Genomic DNA, 16,025 nt, shown 5'->3' on the forward strand with positions numbered 1-16,025 from the left:
TAAGTGGGGATCCGTTATCACTTATGAATCCCCCCCCCCCCCCCATGCACCCCTTCACGGATATAAATTGGGATTGGATTAAAGAACCGTTGATTACGCATGCGCAATGTAAAGGACGCCAAACACAAATGACTCTCTGACGTGACCTACTTGTTGATATGGTGGCAGCCTAGAATATAATGCGACCGAAACCAAACACTGCATTTCCATACTACTGTTAATGTCGCTGGGTTTTTTACGTTTTTATTTTTGGATGATGAAACTGTGAGCTTGCTATCATGCCAGTCAGGGCGAAGGTAAATTTACAACGCCTAATATACCTCAGATTAATCGGTGTTCGTCAGGATTTAATAATTTGCAGAATGCCACAATCGAGTCTGTGTGTGTGACTGTCGCCCGTGTATGCGACTCGGTCAAGCCAGGCGAAGACAACGGCCAAGTTCTGCTGCTGCCTGCCGTGGCCGTTTTGACTGCTGCTGTGTGATGAATGTGTGTAGTCTAGGCCTAGTTCGCGAATTCACTTGCCTGGCCTGGCCTGGGACGACGCTTAATAATAATGTAGAATTAGTGTGAGGTGGTGTTGTGAATGAAAATTGTTTTGCGTGTTCACTGATCACACAACATAACTCTATTTTTATTTTAGCCACGTCCTAGTCTAACAGTATGAGGAAGCAAAGTTGCACAGACAGTTAAAACTGTAAATCCTAGAGATCTAGACTAGGCCTAGATCTATTCCCTTTTCATTTTTTTATTGAGTTATAAATTGTACACTTGCGCTTGCAAGTGCAGTCAGGCAAATAAATGACTCAGAATAAGAAAGTCATATGAAGGAGAAAAGAGAATATTGCACTAAAATAAATCGGTGAATAGATCTACTAAATAAATGAGATGGATATGCATAAAAATGCAGTGAATAAATGAAGCTTGAGACAGTAGAAATGACGTGGAAAGTCCAATGAAGATGATGACGGGTGATGAACGAGTAAAGGGGTTTAGATCTATGCGATGATGGTGCAGAGGCTTGGTGGCGGAGATGTGACTTTGACTGATTAAAAATCTAGCCCGGTCCATTCCGCTTCCCCTTGTCTCACATCCCTTCCGTTTTATCCACGGACCTGAAACGGGATTGCCGTGGCCGCAGGTAAAATAAAGTGGTTGTTGTTTTTGTTAATTATTGGCATGTATCATTTAATTACCGTTTTTGCCGGCGTAAAGGCCGCAGTATTTTTGGGAGAAAAAATATCAAAAAGTCAGGGTGCGGCCTTTGCGTCGAAAGAGTAAAAAAAAAAAAAAATTGCAAGTCAAAACCATGAAAGACAGCACAAATTTGTACATATGGGACAACAATGAAAGGTGATGGACATTTCTAGAATAACTGTCTAGAATAACACATGTCAATCTCGTAAATAAAATTCATAACTTACCAACCAAACTCTACTGGTAGATCTAGATTTAAGTTTTTGCCATAGCTAAAGCAATCTCAATTTTCTCAGCTCGCGCGAACAAAGCTATGGCGCAATCTCAATCTTCTCAGCTCACGCAAGCAAAGCTATGGCGCAATACACAAGAGAAGCAATACATAAGAGAAAGCTGCAAAAGAAAGCATTAGAGTCGGGATAGCTGAGCGGTCTAAGGCGGTGGTTTTGGGTCCTAATCTACATTTGTACGCAAGAGTTTGAATCCCGCCTTCGACAAAAGTTTTTATTTTTTAATTTTTTTTAAATGTCAAAATCGGGGTGCGGCCTTATCGCCGACAAATACAGTATGAATATGTATGCCAAATTCAAATCGCATTCCAAAAAATTAAAAGGAACACTCCTCTGTTGCAAATAGCAGGTGGGATGCGGTCAGGGAATCTGAATTTGTGAAAAAATTAAACAAACAAAACATGATACTCGCATGAAAAGAAATTCTTGTATAGAATAAAATAGAGCAGTGGTTACTTTATTATTTTCTTTTTTGAGAGGAGGGGAGGGTGGGGGGTTATAAAACTTAGCAAATATACAAAGAGGAGACGCGCAGTGTATGCCAGCCTGAGAATATCTTACAGCGTGTTACATGTAAGTGCTATCTCATTACTTTGAAACGTATAAATGTTATGTAAAATGATTTTTCTTATATTTCACCTTTGACAGTCGTCTTCTGAATATGTGAAAAAGTTCCGCTGGAATGACTCGGTCAAGTCTGCATCATTTACTCCTACCAAAGAGCAAAATGCCCCGCAGGCGGGAATGTCATCTGTTGGCCATGGTAAGTACAACTTGTTGAGCTCTCAAGCGAATTAGTACACCATTCATTCCCCTAGCCCCCTATTGCACAGGACTTCTTTCAGCTCCATAAACTTTTGTACACAGAACAAGAACAAACAAATAACTTAATGCACTTCTTTGATAGTACTAGGTTTGAAACTTTGAATTACTTTAAGTGATTTTATGTATCATCTTATTGTTTTCCCCTTATAGCTACATGTATGCAATCTAATGTTTTGAAATTTACAATACAGATTAGTTCTTTAATATATATATATATATATATATATATGTGTGATATGTATTATCCGTAATTGTTTGGATATTTGTTGTTAGCTGATAGCTTTGCAATCACCCGCGAGCCACCACTTCAGCGAAGGAGAAAACCGATCCAGGAAGATAACAAGATGACCTACACCACAAAGCAGTTCATGGCTGCAGGTGACTCGGAGGACAGCAGTGATATAGGCAAACCAAATAAGATACCAGGGTCATCGCTTTCAAAGACTTTCCTGAAGAAAGTGGATATGCCCGCAAAAACAAGGTGAGACTTTGGATCCCAAATTGATACAGATCAGGTGCATTGACCTTGACCCTTACAGTGCCTCTTAAGTACATGCAATTTTATGAGACAAGTTTTCAATCTAAAAGCTGTCTGAAAATGTCAAATTCATTTCAGATTTTACCAATGACACTTGAAGGGTTTATAGCTAAATTTTCCAGTTGAAACTATTTACTCCTATTACAAAAAGAATGGCATTCCTTGCTGTGATTATACAGTTGAGTCCGCTCACTAAATCAAGTCAGGTGATACAACCCATGTATAGCTTTTGTCAGCCTATGTGCCTCATACTGCATAAGAATCAATGATGTATAGTGTTGTAGATGTCAGCGGAACTTATTGTGTCAGTTAGGAGACCATGAATCTTTATGCAATTCATGTTTGTTCAAATGCAACATCAATATCTGTAAAACAGGGGTTGTAATTATATATGTAGCTACATACACATGCTAATGTATATCTGTGTTGTCCTTCATGTGCATATCAATTTACATCATCATATCCGTATATAATAACGTTATATCATTCATGCAGTACTTATCGCTTTTAAATATATATTTCTTCAGGCCACCTATTGACAAGACTCTAAAGACGGAGAAGAACAAAGCCCTTGCTGCACAAACCAGAGTCATATCCAAACCTAGCCAGCCACCTCCTCCTCCCAAGAAAGTGGCCCCTCCCTCTCCAATCAGGGCAGCTAAGGGTCCAGCAATCACTAAGACGGGCAAACATGTTCCTAAAGCAGGAGGCGATGCATCAAAAACAAAGGGCAAAGCTGAACAGGAGGTAAGCATCTTATTGATTATGAAAATATAATTAGACAGAGCTCAACACTAACCTTTTTCAAAGGGGGGTCTGGATTTTAATTTTAAGGGATTGTGTGCACAAGGCTGTTGTTGAAATTTGAAAATGTGGTGGGTCAGGAGTTCAATTCTAGGGTTCCAAAAGCATTTGACCCATGTTAGTGTTTAGCTCAGAATTAGATTATTACCTTTGCCAAGTACATTTTTTTTCTACTGTTTCAATTTTTTCTTTCTCTTTCTTTCTCTTTCTTTCTCTCCTTTTCTCTCATTTTCTCTCTAACCAGAAGCACTTCAAATGCATTGTATGTTAGTAAGGTAGTCTGTAGATATTTTAAACAAAAAAACCATGTAAGTTTGAGCCTTCAAACTTCCTGTGAAATTACTGGAAAGATGCATTATGTTCACACATACACGCACACACACAATCCTGACTGATACAACCTTCTGGCACTGTTGTAATGTTGTTTAATTGATCCTAGACTGATGAAGCCTTACAGTACCGTGCTGGTATTAAAGCAAGGCCTGGTGGTCCCAGGTATTCATCAGAGTACCAGCGACAGTTTGCCTGGAAGCAACCATCAAAAGAATCACCTTTGATGGCTGCAGAACAGGTAAGAGTTAACATTTTAAATAATCATGACGGTGCATTATAGAAGTACACTGCATGTGTGACAAAAACTTGACTATGGCAGTCCAATATTTGTTTCATTAGTATACCAAAGCTGGTATGGAGTTGAGTTTAATTTCTTATGATCGTTCCCCTATCTCAATTCGAATCCTTGTAATAACCTATAGGTGCAACATGTCATTGACAAAATATTTATTTACCAATTAAGTTATCCAGCATCCATAACATGCATATAGATTTAGACTTTGTGTTGTCACGGTCTGTGCATATTATTTTTATGTCATCTTTTATAATGAATATTTGGTATCCAATTTGTTCTATTTCTTCAGATGGTACATACCTCTAATGCAAACCTGGCTCCGTACGTACCAGATAAGATACCCCGGCACACAGAATACCAGAGGCAGTTCAAGCAGCAGAACCATGGTGGCCCTTTGGTACAAGATCAGCTCATGCAGAATGCACAGCAAGAGATCAAAGCAAAGTACAGGGTCAAAACAAAGGTAAGTTTCATCAGTGGGAGAACAGAAAGGAATTCATTGATTTGTCAAATAATCAATTCATTCAAGTAAACTTTGAGAAAATCAAAATCAAAACTGTAACGCAGTGGACACCAAATGTCACAAGCTTTACACTTACAGCATAAAACAAATTCTCATAAGAACTATAAAACAATACAAAGTAATGTATGATAATTAATCACACTTATCTAATCATACAAAACTGAAATAATTAATATTCTTTTCCAGATTCCCCCTAAATTTCTGATGGTTACTTGCTAAACTCATCCTTTTAACTCTTGATTTTATTTTTAAATTTTGTTTTTATTCATCTTGTGCGACTCGGTTAACTTCCTCTCATGTATCTATACATTAGTTCCCATTTTCTAAGAACAGATTGATTTCCAATAATAAAATTCCTTTCTCAGAATCATTTGAAGAAATTTTCTATATCTTTCTTTCTCACTGAATATGAAATTGTACCACATCTTATGGTTGATAATATCCTTACCATATCAAATTAATATAATTGAGGAGAGACAATTATATATCTGGTTTGTTGTCTATGAGTCTTATATATTTGTGTATTTGTAAATATAAATCTGCCAATTTTCTCCATCTCTCAGAGCAAACGAGGTAAGAAGCTGACCCCTGATAAACAGCAACCAGCTGGAGTGCTATCGGTAATCTCACATGATGATCCAAGACTCGTCAAATCATCTCAAAATCCTCAGAGACCTTTCTTTCCACATGCAACAGTAAGGTCAGTACATCCTTTCCCTCCTACATCATATTATCTGGATGAGTTCTTTTTTGGTTATGTCTCTTTTTAAACAAAGGCAGTGCAGATAAAAATGAACTTGGAAAATGATTATGATATTTCTATAAGGCTGTCAAGTGTCTTTCCTCAGAACTGTACAATAGATAAGTTGCACAGCAAAATACAATACCAGTATATTTTAATGTAATTCCTTTTCATTACTGTTATAAATTAAGTTGTGATTAGAAAAAAAATCAATAAATTACCAAGGAAAAGTAAGCATAGTCGACCTGCATTTTACTTTAATATCAATTATCCATTAAGTGATACAAATCCAAAAGTAATAACAAGTTAGATAACCTGAAAATAATCTTTTTTAATGTCTGTGTACCATTGGCGTAAATCCTTACGTAATACCTATTGTTCAGGGGGGGGATGATCTATTCATTCATCCCCCCTGATCAATAGGTATTACGTAAGGATTTACACCCATGCTGTGTACACACAATTATTAACAGGTAAACCAAGTTTATTGAAAGGTGTTGTCATTTGATATGTCCTAGAAATTAATTCAGTACTTTGGGGGAAAGACTGCTTTCTAGAGTTAAATGGTTTTAGCCTAAATCTCACATACAAATTCTCATTTCAGAAAATGGAGGTCAGAGTACAAGTCCAACTTCAAAACCCCTCAGGTGTTTAGTTATGAGAATGGAGTATGGAAAGGTGCGGATCCTCCTCATGTCCAACCTAGAGATGATTCATCAGATAGAGGGGGTAAACCAGAACAGCTGACCAGGTCTAAGTCCGTAGGGGACTTACCCAACTGGTTTTCAGAAGTAAGTCACTCAGGTATACATAGGTGACCTGACATTTGCTCTTCAGATGTTTCATTTAGGGTTTCATTTAAGGTATAGGGTGTAGGGTCAATGTTGCAAGTGGGTTTGGGTCTAGGGTTAGGGCTAAGACCACAGAGCAACTGCTTCTGGCACATATGCTGTTGGAGCTCCAAAAATGCTCAGTGATTTCAAGTACATTATTTACAATGAACTTAATGTCGAGTCAATTTTTGTTTATAATGACTGCTCTAGAAAAGTTGTCTTTATATACAGGCTATTTAGGTCTATTTCATTTGGGATGCACTGTCTATGTGACACTGTATTGTGCCTAAACCTCTAGCAGTGGTTAGGAAGGTGTGTATTGGGTGGATGTTTTAAACATTGTTTACCTTAAAAAGATTTTTTTCAAAGTTTGTTTGCCACCATCTGGATTTTTTCTTTCAGCCCAGTACTGAAGATATATATGTAAGCATCCAACTGCCAATCCAAAATTTCTCAGACTCCACAAATACTGTTACATGGTTGCCTTTGTTGGTCATATCAATCGAAGGGAACATTATTGTGTTACCCTCCAAAGTTCATGTCATTTATATCATATGGTTTGTACATCACTTCAAATTTTTGTCAATTTGGAAGTGATGTTAGGAGGTGAGAGGGCAAATTTAAGCTGTCACAGATTAGAAAAATTGCCCACAGATATGACATTTTAAAATTAATGCTGTTCTTTCAGGTCTTAGAATTACGTGAGAGGGCAAAAGAGTATCAGAAGCGGTCCCGAGGCACTCATTTTACCAGGCAGCACCTAGGTCAACTACTGGCTAATCAGGCCAAGTTATGGGAGGAATCCAGTGATCAACTTAGTACATCAAGCTCTATCTCCACTCAAACAACGGGGTCAGAGAAAAAAGAGTGAGTGCTCCCACAGCTCTGCTACTTAAGAAACAGATCTGATGAAAAATTATTCTAGTAATGTAGCAATGAAATGAAATTTTAATATTTTTAGTGAGAATGTGCGGTATTTTGCAATTGTAAAAGTTTGTTATGTACATATTTCAAACAAATGTTGAAGACCTGCTGGCTTGTAAACAAGAATCTGACAATTCTGATTGCAATTTACACAAGAGCATAGATCTACTTCTTATCATGATGCTTAAATGGCTGATTTACTTTCCCTTGCTGGTAAACCAGTATGATAGTGAGCATTATGTCATGATAGCTATACAAATTTATGATCAAGATAGTAATATGAGCTTATGACAACATTTTGAATTCTATTACATATTCACTTTATATTTTCACCGTTGTATGAATTTACAGTGAACCAAAGGAGGGAGCACGCCCTTCAGCGAGCGCTCCAGACTTGGGCCATGAACCAACGAGAAGAAAGCTAGCTTGGCATGCCAACAACAACAAAGCCGAGGAAGAACCCAACCCAAACCAAAACATTGCACATCTTGAAAGGAGATCAAGGTATGAGTTTGTTTCCTGATTATAGGGGTTGGTTTCAGGAAATATAAGAAAATAAGTTCTGAGATCTGGAAGAGAAAAATAAGGAGCGATATAAATGAATCTGTAAAGCTAGAAAGGGCTATGCTTTGGTAAAGAAAAAGTTTATTCATAAACGTACTTGTTGATAGTAAGTTAAAACAGTTGGTTGTTTCTTGTATGTTAAAGATATATCCTTCCATCTGTTACATGTATGGGAACTAGTAATGCAATACAGCCAATGCACAAGTAAAAGCAGTTACGCAATGTAACTCTTGCCGTAATTTTACCAGGCAGTGTTCCTTTTCTTAATATATTTACATAGAAAGAGTCCATGATATTCAGAAACATTATGAGCAATGTTAATGGTTACAGAGAAATTATCCACAGATCTCCAACATTTTACTTCTTCTACCTTCTGTGTTCATAGTTGGATAACTTTTTACTACCGGTATGTTAATTGATGTATCTTCTAACAGTATCAGCAGTGTTACAACCCCTGAGTCAATGCCAAGCATGTCATCTCGGAGTTCTGAGATAGAAAGCATTGAAGAGAATGGGCGCCTCACAACCCCAACCCTTAAAGAGTCTGAACAGCAGTCACATGGAAGTAAGAGACACCATTTAGACAGGACCACTCCTGCAAAAGGTACTCTTTCTATCATTATGCCCTGATGATGATACTGTTGGATATTTTTATAGTGTACATATCCACCCAGTTCACCTAGGCTACCTATTTCAGTGCTCACAGCATTCATGGAATTCCTTCCTACTGGTGCCCATTCAATACCTGGGCGGAGAGCGCCAAATGAAGATTATTGTCTTTCCAAAGGATACTAGTTTCGTGGCGGGGCCCAGACCGCAAACCATGTAATTAATCCACAGACTGAAGACGTGTCATTTTATAAACACTTCCTCAAGGTGTACTATAAAGATGTCCAAGAAGCCTGGGTTCAAGTAAATTTCAATTTGCTGCAGTCTAAAGTGGTTATTTGGAATTGGGTGAGAGGTCAAAAGTAGTGTAAATGTACATTTTATCACCTTTAGCATTTGGATATTTGAATGTTAAGCCATTATTCTTTCAGGAAATTTGGATCTTAGACTTTTGGAAGAGATCATAAGAGCACAGAATACCCCCCCCCCAAAAAAAAAAAGCATGTAAATTTATGATTGAAAACCTTTGGAGAATTCATTAAAGTAGAAGCTAGAAGCTTTACTCATGTACATATACTTATAATGAGTAAGAGTTGCTTTATGCAAACTATATAACATAACAGAGGAAATGCTTAGACAAATGGCATCTTAAAATTCATAAATTAAAGAGTTTTATTTAAGCTACTGTGTTCAAAGGTACTACTCAAAAATGATTATTCTTAAAGGGATAGTTGAGTTCTGTTGCAGAGGGCATTACACAAAATGATTTTTTTGTGAGATAATGAAAAACTGAGTGTCAAATTTGAAAGAACATAAAATTTAAATGACAAAATAATCTTTGTTTGATCATAATTGGTTCAGAGACGGCTGAAATATCCATAAATATAATGATTTCTAATATTTGTGTACCACCACAAATATTCAATAATTTGAAAAAGCCGTTGAAAACAAATATGAAATAGCGCCTTTTACGTTGTATTTCAACCAATGCAGATATTTGCTTTTTTGTTGGCTTTTTTTGTGTTGTTTATAATAAGCCCAACCCAGCCGCCCATGTATTGTTATTATTAATTAACTAATTAATTAGCGGTCACCATATTTTTTTTTTAAAGTGGAGCTGAATTGGTATGATCGTATTGGCTAATTTTCACACATTTTGGGGTCTAAAATTATCTTCATAGCAATTTTTAGGTCATCAAAGGGCACTAGAAATGTCATAGATAAGAATAAGAGCAATGACCATGCACTTTGAAGGCAATTGCTGTCTGAAAACAGAACTCAACTATCCCTTTAATAAATGTCTTGTTTACCAAGGGTAGCCTCATTAGTATACATACTGTGCTCCATGAGGGCCTTGCAATCATATCAATACCCCAGCTTTACTCAGATATTATTTCACATGTATACCTATCAGAATGAAGTATTTGGCTAGCAAACGACAGAGGTCACTGTGTTAGCTTGATGTGTTTTCGTTTCTGTAGGAGGTGCCTTGCTGACTTCACCAGCATCGAGAAGAAGAGCCACCCATGTTCCTAAAACCACAGTGACCTATCCAAGGCAAGGAGAGCTGATGAAGCCCAGTAGTCGTACATACGTTGCAAGGTCTGCCCCTGTCAAAGGTGAGTCCTAAACTCTTACTTCATAAATATTGGCATGTCGGTGTGTGTGATTGCATTGTAGGCAGTCTGGAGTTGGATTTCCAGTTTTCTGATTTGCTCCGAAATATGGTTTCCCTTTTAATAAAATGTTCTTTAACTTGCATATTGATAAGTGTTCTTGATTTGGTGATTTCTCACTGTGTAATAGGCAAAGGGGATCTATTTTTATGACCATTACAGACTTGACCATTGCTAAATGAAAATATATTTATATATGCTTTTAATTTAACCTTGTAATGGTGGAGAGAGAAAGGGGGAGAGAAGAGAGAGAGAGAGAGAGAGAGGTGCAGATGTAATGGGACAAAAACTAGAAGCTAGTTAAAGCTTGGCACTTTGATTTTTCATGGCTTTTGCTTTCATTTACATTTGCACGGTTATGTGAAGCTGTAAACCAAATCTGAGAAAAGGAATCACCCATTGTATGACTTTGGCCTGCTCCACATATCCTCTATCATGTTCTATGTATAGTGCAGTCAAGCCTGCTTTATAGTGACCACCTGTCTACAAAGACCACATTTTTTGTTTCTCTTGAAAATGGTTTCTCATTGAAACCTGTATTAAATGAACCTGTCTACAAAGACCACCTGTCTTCAAGGCCACCTTTTGTGTTTCCCTTGGGTGGTCGCTATAGACAGGTTTGACTGTACATTTATATTGGCATCATGTAAATTTACATAAATGCGTTATAGTTAATTTTCATCACATCTTGTACTTTTTTTATTTTACAGCAATCATTCCTGGTGGTATCACAAAAGGCTTTGAGTATGATAGTGATGATGATGATGATGAGGATGATGTTGACCTCGACAGAACACTTACACGGGGGCAGCAGACTCCTCCTCGTAATCCAACCCAACAAAAACAGGTACGCATTGGGCCTTATTCATCTGAATCTGAATCTGCAATAATTAGGGTTGGATAGGGTAACAAAAAAGAATGTCTTTTTCAGTATTATTGTTAGTGCAGGGGATTTTTGACACTCTTTTTTTTAATTTAAAAAAAAAAAATTATTAGATAAAGCCAGTTGTCTGTTCTTTCTTGTTCTCTAAGATCTATGCATGTTCTCATATGACTCCTACATGTTTTCCTCATTCTGTTTGAATAAAAAATAAAATGATTAATACTTTTCCAAAAGGTACCATTTCTGTATAATTTTGTACTTAGAATGTTCTAAAAACAATTTTCTTTCCTATCCTACTGTTTCTTAATCAGATGGGAAGATTCTTGCACTCTTCACCATCAGCTGGAAGGCGAACCTCTGATCCACATCCTCTCAACGAGGAACTGATATCCCCAGGCTTCCAGAGGCACTCTGAGAGATTCTTTGAAACCAGTCCCGGGATGCCAACCATCCCAAACAAGATCGAGCCGCCAAAGACGTGGGCTGCCCCCTGGGCGGGTCTCAAAACAGCTCCTCCTGCTGCTGGGAAAGGTGAGTTTCATTACTGGTTTGGAGAAGACACATCTGTTATTTTATTTGAGATTATTTATTTTTAAACGTTGGGGGGGGGGGGATCTTGTAAGGTGGTCCAAAAAATAGTCCTTCCTGCTGTGAAAGATAAGATTGAAAGTATCATTGCTATCAGGTGTGTGTTTGAGAAGAAACATTTATCTGTCAGTTTTACGATAGAGATTTTGATCAAATCAATGAATAATGTTTGAAAACACCTTGGATAATGTCAGACCAAGTTTACTGAAATAACTGACATGGTCCTTTCTTCTGCTTTCCTTAGTAACGTTATGTGTATTTGTTTGATAACCTTAGAAAGTGACATATTACACTTCTTGTGTTAGTGTGGTTGTTATCTTGCTACCCTTAAAACATGGGACTCGTCAAGGGTCAGGCATTTTAGAGACATCTGTTTTTGTGATCTTTTAAAGTTTAAATTACAGAATGTCAGGATACTAATTCAGATTGCAGCAAAATGCTCTTATTAAAAAATAAAAACATTTGTCATAAAACATTAGTAGTTCAAATTTCATCTGCTGACAGCCAGTAGGATGTTAACACATATTCTGAGAGGTAACACCCTTCTGGCTCTTCACAGATGATTAATAGACTGACCATTCTAACTTGCATGTTCATTCTGACCATTAGGTCCCCTTGAAAGACCTCACTCTGGGAGGATCGGCGGACGCCCACAGACGGCCGTCCCACAGACCAGAGAAGCTGCCTCTCAGCAGGTGCAAAGACTCCATTCCTTCATGTCACCCAGGTCCAACGGTCTAGAGTCTCCCGATGATTGGAACCTGACCCCACCCAGGGGTGGAGGAGGGGGGCGGAGAGACAGCGATGAGCTCTCCTTATCAACCATGTCCAATGCATCCAGCTGCAGTCTAGCGTCTGAGGTACTCGAGAGAGCCAAGAAGAGGCGTGATGACTTCTGGGGAAAAGATAAAAGAGATTGAGATGATGTGCTTTAGTGAAATGAATTTATAGCAGTAATGGTATTCCTTTTTTTTTTTTTTTTGAACAAATACAACACACAGGGGGAATCACTTTGAGAAGTTAACGATTCCCTTACAGATTAATCAGAGCCAATATAAACACAATTTCAGGAAATGTGAACAAAAGCTGGGGAGAATTTGGAAGTTGTGTGGTTCTTTCCAGAAAGGAAAGTGGAAATCCGAAATGCCAGTAGGACTTTTCCCCTGTAAGCTATTTGTAATGAGTGTCTAGCTCATGAAGACCTGATAACTTAATTCATTCTTTTTATTATGTGTTGTGATGTTATCCAAAAATTAGTTGAGCATCATATGAATCATCATGCATTGATAGAATATTTAATACTTCATAAATCTCTTGTCTTCATTAGAGACAGTGTTAAACATTAACAGTCTTTCAGACATAAAAGGATGTCTTTTTCATTGAAAATCAAAGCACTTGCCACTTTAATCTCTCTTAAGTAAACTAAATTTGAGCACAACCTCTTTATATTTTTAGACTTCTGCAAAGAAAACAAAATCTCAGGCAAATTTTACCTTGTAAATTTTGAGAGGCCTATTTTACTTTTTATCATTTCTGACTTTAAACATGGGCACTTATTTATTTCCTTGTGCTTCTTACGTGTACATAGTGTATAGTATTATTTGTTTTGAAGTGAACTGAATGAAATATGTAACATTATGTGCAGTTTTGATTTTATTTTTGTTTATTATTTATACATAGCCCATTCATGCTTCGAAGTTAATTTGTAAATGTCTAATACATGTATCTAATTTTAGACATGAATTTGAATAGAAAATAGTTTGATTTTGTTGATAAATGGATGAGTGAACATTCAAACTGCCCTTTAGCTGTGTAGTCATTCATATAGGTTTGCAATATAGTAAAGGGATCATGTAGGACCATGTTGTGTTAGACCAAAGCTTTTGTCTGGGCATGATTTGCATATCATAGTCTTTCCAAATACATGTAGATATTTTTTCAGTTTTCCTCCTGTACTCTTTGGGTTTAGATGTACTTTACATTCCACTTTTTCATCCAGTTATAGATACATGTAAATGCAGTACTGTAGCTTGTGGATATAATATCCTGAAGTACATGTGTTGATATGTATAAACAATGCAAAATAGAGTCTTTTATACTTGCACAAAAATGCATTAATGTTCTATTTTTCCACTGGATATTCATGCATGTATTTTGATTTGGAAAAACATGTAATAGAGTGTATAAAGGGTGAACTAGAAGTACTGTTTAAAATGAAATGAATTGTTGTTTTTTCCTCCATCATATGCAGTATGGATGGATTAATTATTATTTTCACACTTTCCACAAATATGGGATGTTAGCATTGCTAATTAATGACTGGCATGTGTATGGTTTTCAATGTTGGAATCATTTATGGACTGGATGGTTACTGAATTCTCATTAAGAAAAACATAGTTTCTGTAGCCAATGGGTAGATGCATAATGTTAAAGCTGGTTATAAAATTGTATTTATTTGAAGCAAAAAGTAGAACATTCAAAATTAGGATATTTAATACGTCCCTTTCATGTATTACTAGTAAACCACACGAGTCAATGGTTTAGCAACATTCATATATTTCACCCTATGATTTCAGTAATATTCATGAAAAGGTTAGGGCTTCCTCCAAAACAATAAATAAATATCAATAAAATGTAAGGGATTTTCCATATCTGACTGAATATGACTTCCTTCTTTGTCCTTTTAAATAAAGAGTTTTTGGAAACGTAAAAATTGCAATGTGCTTCCTCATTTTGTGTAGAAACAGGAAACTGTTGATATGTCATAGTTTTGATTTAGAAACTTAAATTTCTTAAAAGGATATAACAAACATCTGCCACATCAAATAAACAAAAAATGTTTTGATATCAATGTGGACGTGGACTGAAAGCAGATGCATTATATTCTTTATTCAGTTTACATACTTCTCAGAAAGTAATGGGGAAAAACCCGACAATTTTGGGTATTAGGCCCCCTCTTGCTATTAAAGTGCATCAAGCACCAACAAGTATACCTTGTGCTGTACTGTATTTAAAATGTGTTCTTCAAATACTGCTATAAAATAGATGTAGCAAATTTTAAATACATTCTCAATTAACATAATAATGACTTGTGAGTTTACTAGTCGATGCATTAGTATTTAGTACGTACTTGAATATAACCCAATTTGGAATTGGGTTGTGTTATTAGGGTTGAATTTTATTCTCATATTCATAGTCCTTAACCATTACCCAATAGAATGTAATTTAAAGTGTCATAAGGTAAACGTGTATACACTTTATCTGTATACAAATCCCTTTGTAGGGTGATTAGTACACTTTGAGACTGCCAATCCTCATACCGCTATAGTGATCTCAAAGTACCTTGTATGTTTAATTAGCATGGGACTGGAGTAACAAACAATGTTCAGGTCTCAGTAGTTTCAATTTATTTAAAAATTATCTGTTACCACATCAATTGAAGGAAATTGTGGCCTGTCACGAGGCCAAGGAAATGGTTTATTGTGTGGGCGTGGGATTCCCCCCTCTGCAATAGTGGGAAAAAAGTTTGCTTGGTATGATAACATTTTCTTGAATTAAGTCAAGTACTACTAAATTGCTGAGTCATTAAGTTTAGACTGTCAAGTCCCCTTTGCATAGAATTAGTAGAAAAGACTGTCATTGAGCTGAAATGCTTTTTTGGTTGAACAGCATTGATTGTTGAAAAAGACCTTGAGTTCAGGACCTAAATAGAACAGGAGGAATAAAAACAATATCTTGATTTTATAAATTTGAAATATAAAATGAATTCTTGATACTAAAGAATTTGAAATACTGTAAAAGCAAAGTGTTATTATAAAAAGTCTCTTGACTGTTATTAGGAATGAACTTAAATTGAACTCTTTACAAAAAAGTCACTTGGTTTGTAGTGTCTCTACTGAATTGAAAAATGCAATATGAAATATGTGGATTAGGAGATGGAATGGTGTATAAGTGTCAAGCTTATATTGTCTGTTGAGAGCCAGAAGGGCATTAAATCTGTATAAAAGTATAGGAATTGATGCCCTTGTGGCTTTTGGTGGATGATATAATGCTTTGAAACCCTGTGTAATCAAAAAGGTTTCTTTACTCCTTTTAAACGTTGAAATTGACTTTGATGTTTGAAAATGTAGTCCTCGTGAAATGGTTCTCCATGAAAACTCATTTCTCTTCATTACTGCATTCTAGTACTGCTTTGTTCATATACAGAATAATATTCAAAGTAATAACAAATAAAGAAAAGAAGACATTACCCTGGCCCTTGGCTTGACATTGCAACAGCAGAAGATGTATATTTTCAGTTTTGTGTATGGAAACTGTGATCGAGAGGCAGATTTTGTCTTGTTTGCTAATAAATCTTACTCATACATGTCGGAGTATGACAGAAAATCAAAGTTTTCTTGT

The 16,025-nt window shown here is 36.5% G+C and overlaps 1 protein-coding gene across 1 annotated transcript; it reads left to right on the forward strand.

Moving 5' to 3' along the window:
• Positions 1-130: 130 nt before the first annotated feature.
• LOC594510 (nuclear protein MDM1) lies at positions 131-16,010 on the forward strand. The gene is made up of 15 exons (XM_011683423.2): positions 131-296; positions 2,136-2,250; positions 2,586-2,793; positions 3,378-3,597; positions 4,094-4,225; positions 4,572-4,745; positions 5,369-5,505; positions 6,152-6,338; positions 7,069-7,247; positions 7,656-7,808; positions 8,303-8,472; positions 9,959-10,096; positions 10,864-11,000; positions 11,348-11,567; positions 12,234-16,010. Exons 1-15 carry the CDS (start codon positions 279-281, stop codon positions 12,542-12,544), a joined length of 2,499 nt encoding a protein of 832 aa, XP_011681725.2. The 5' UTR covers positions 131-278; the 3' UTR covers positions 12,545-16,010.
• The last annotated feature ends 15 nt before the right edge of the window (positions 16,011-16,025 follow it).

This window comes from Strongylocentrotus purpuratus, unplaced genomic scaffold (genome assembly GCF_000002235.5).
Source record: "Strongylocentrotus purpuratus isolate Spur 01 unplaced genomic scaffold, Spur_5.0 spur5_scaffold_6, whole genome shotgun sequence".
NCBI classification, from domain to species: Eukaryota; Metazoa; Echinodermata; class Echinoidea; order Camarodonta; family Strongylocentrotidae; genus Strongylocentrotus; species Strongylocentrotus purpuratus.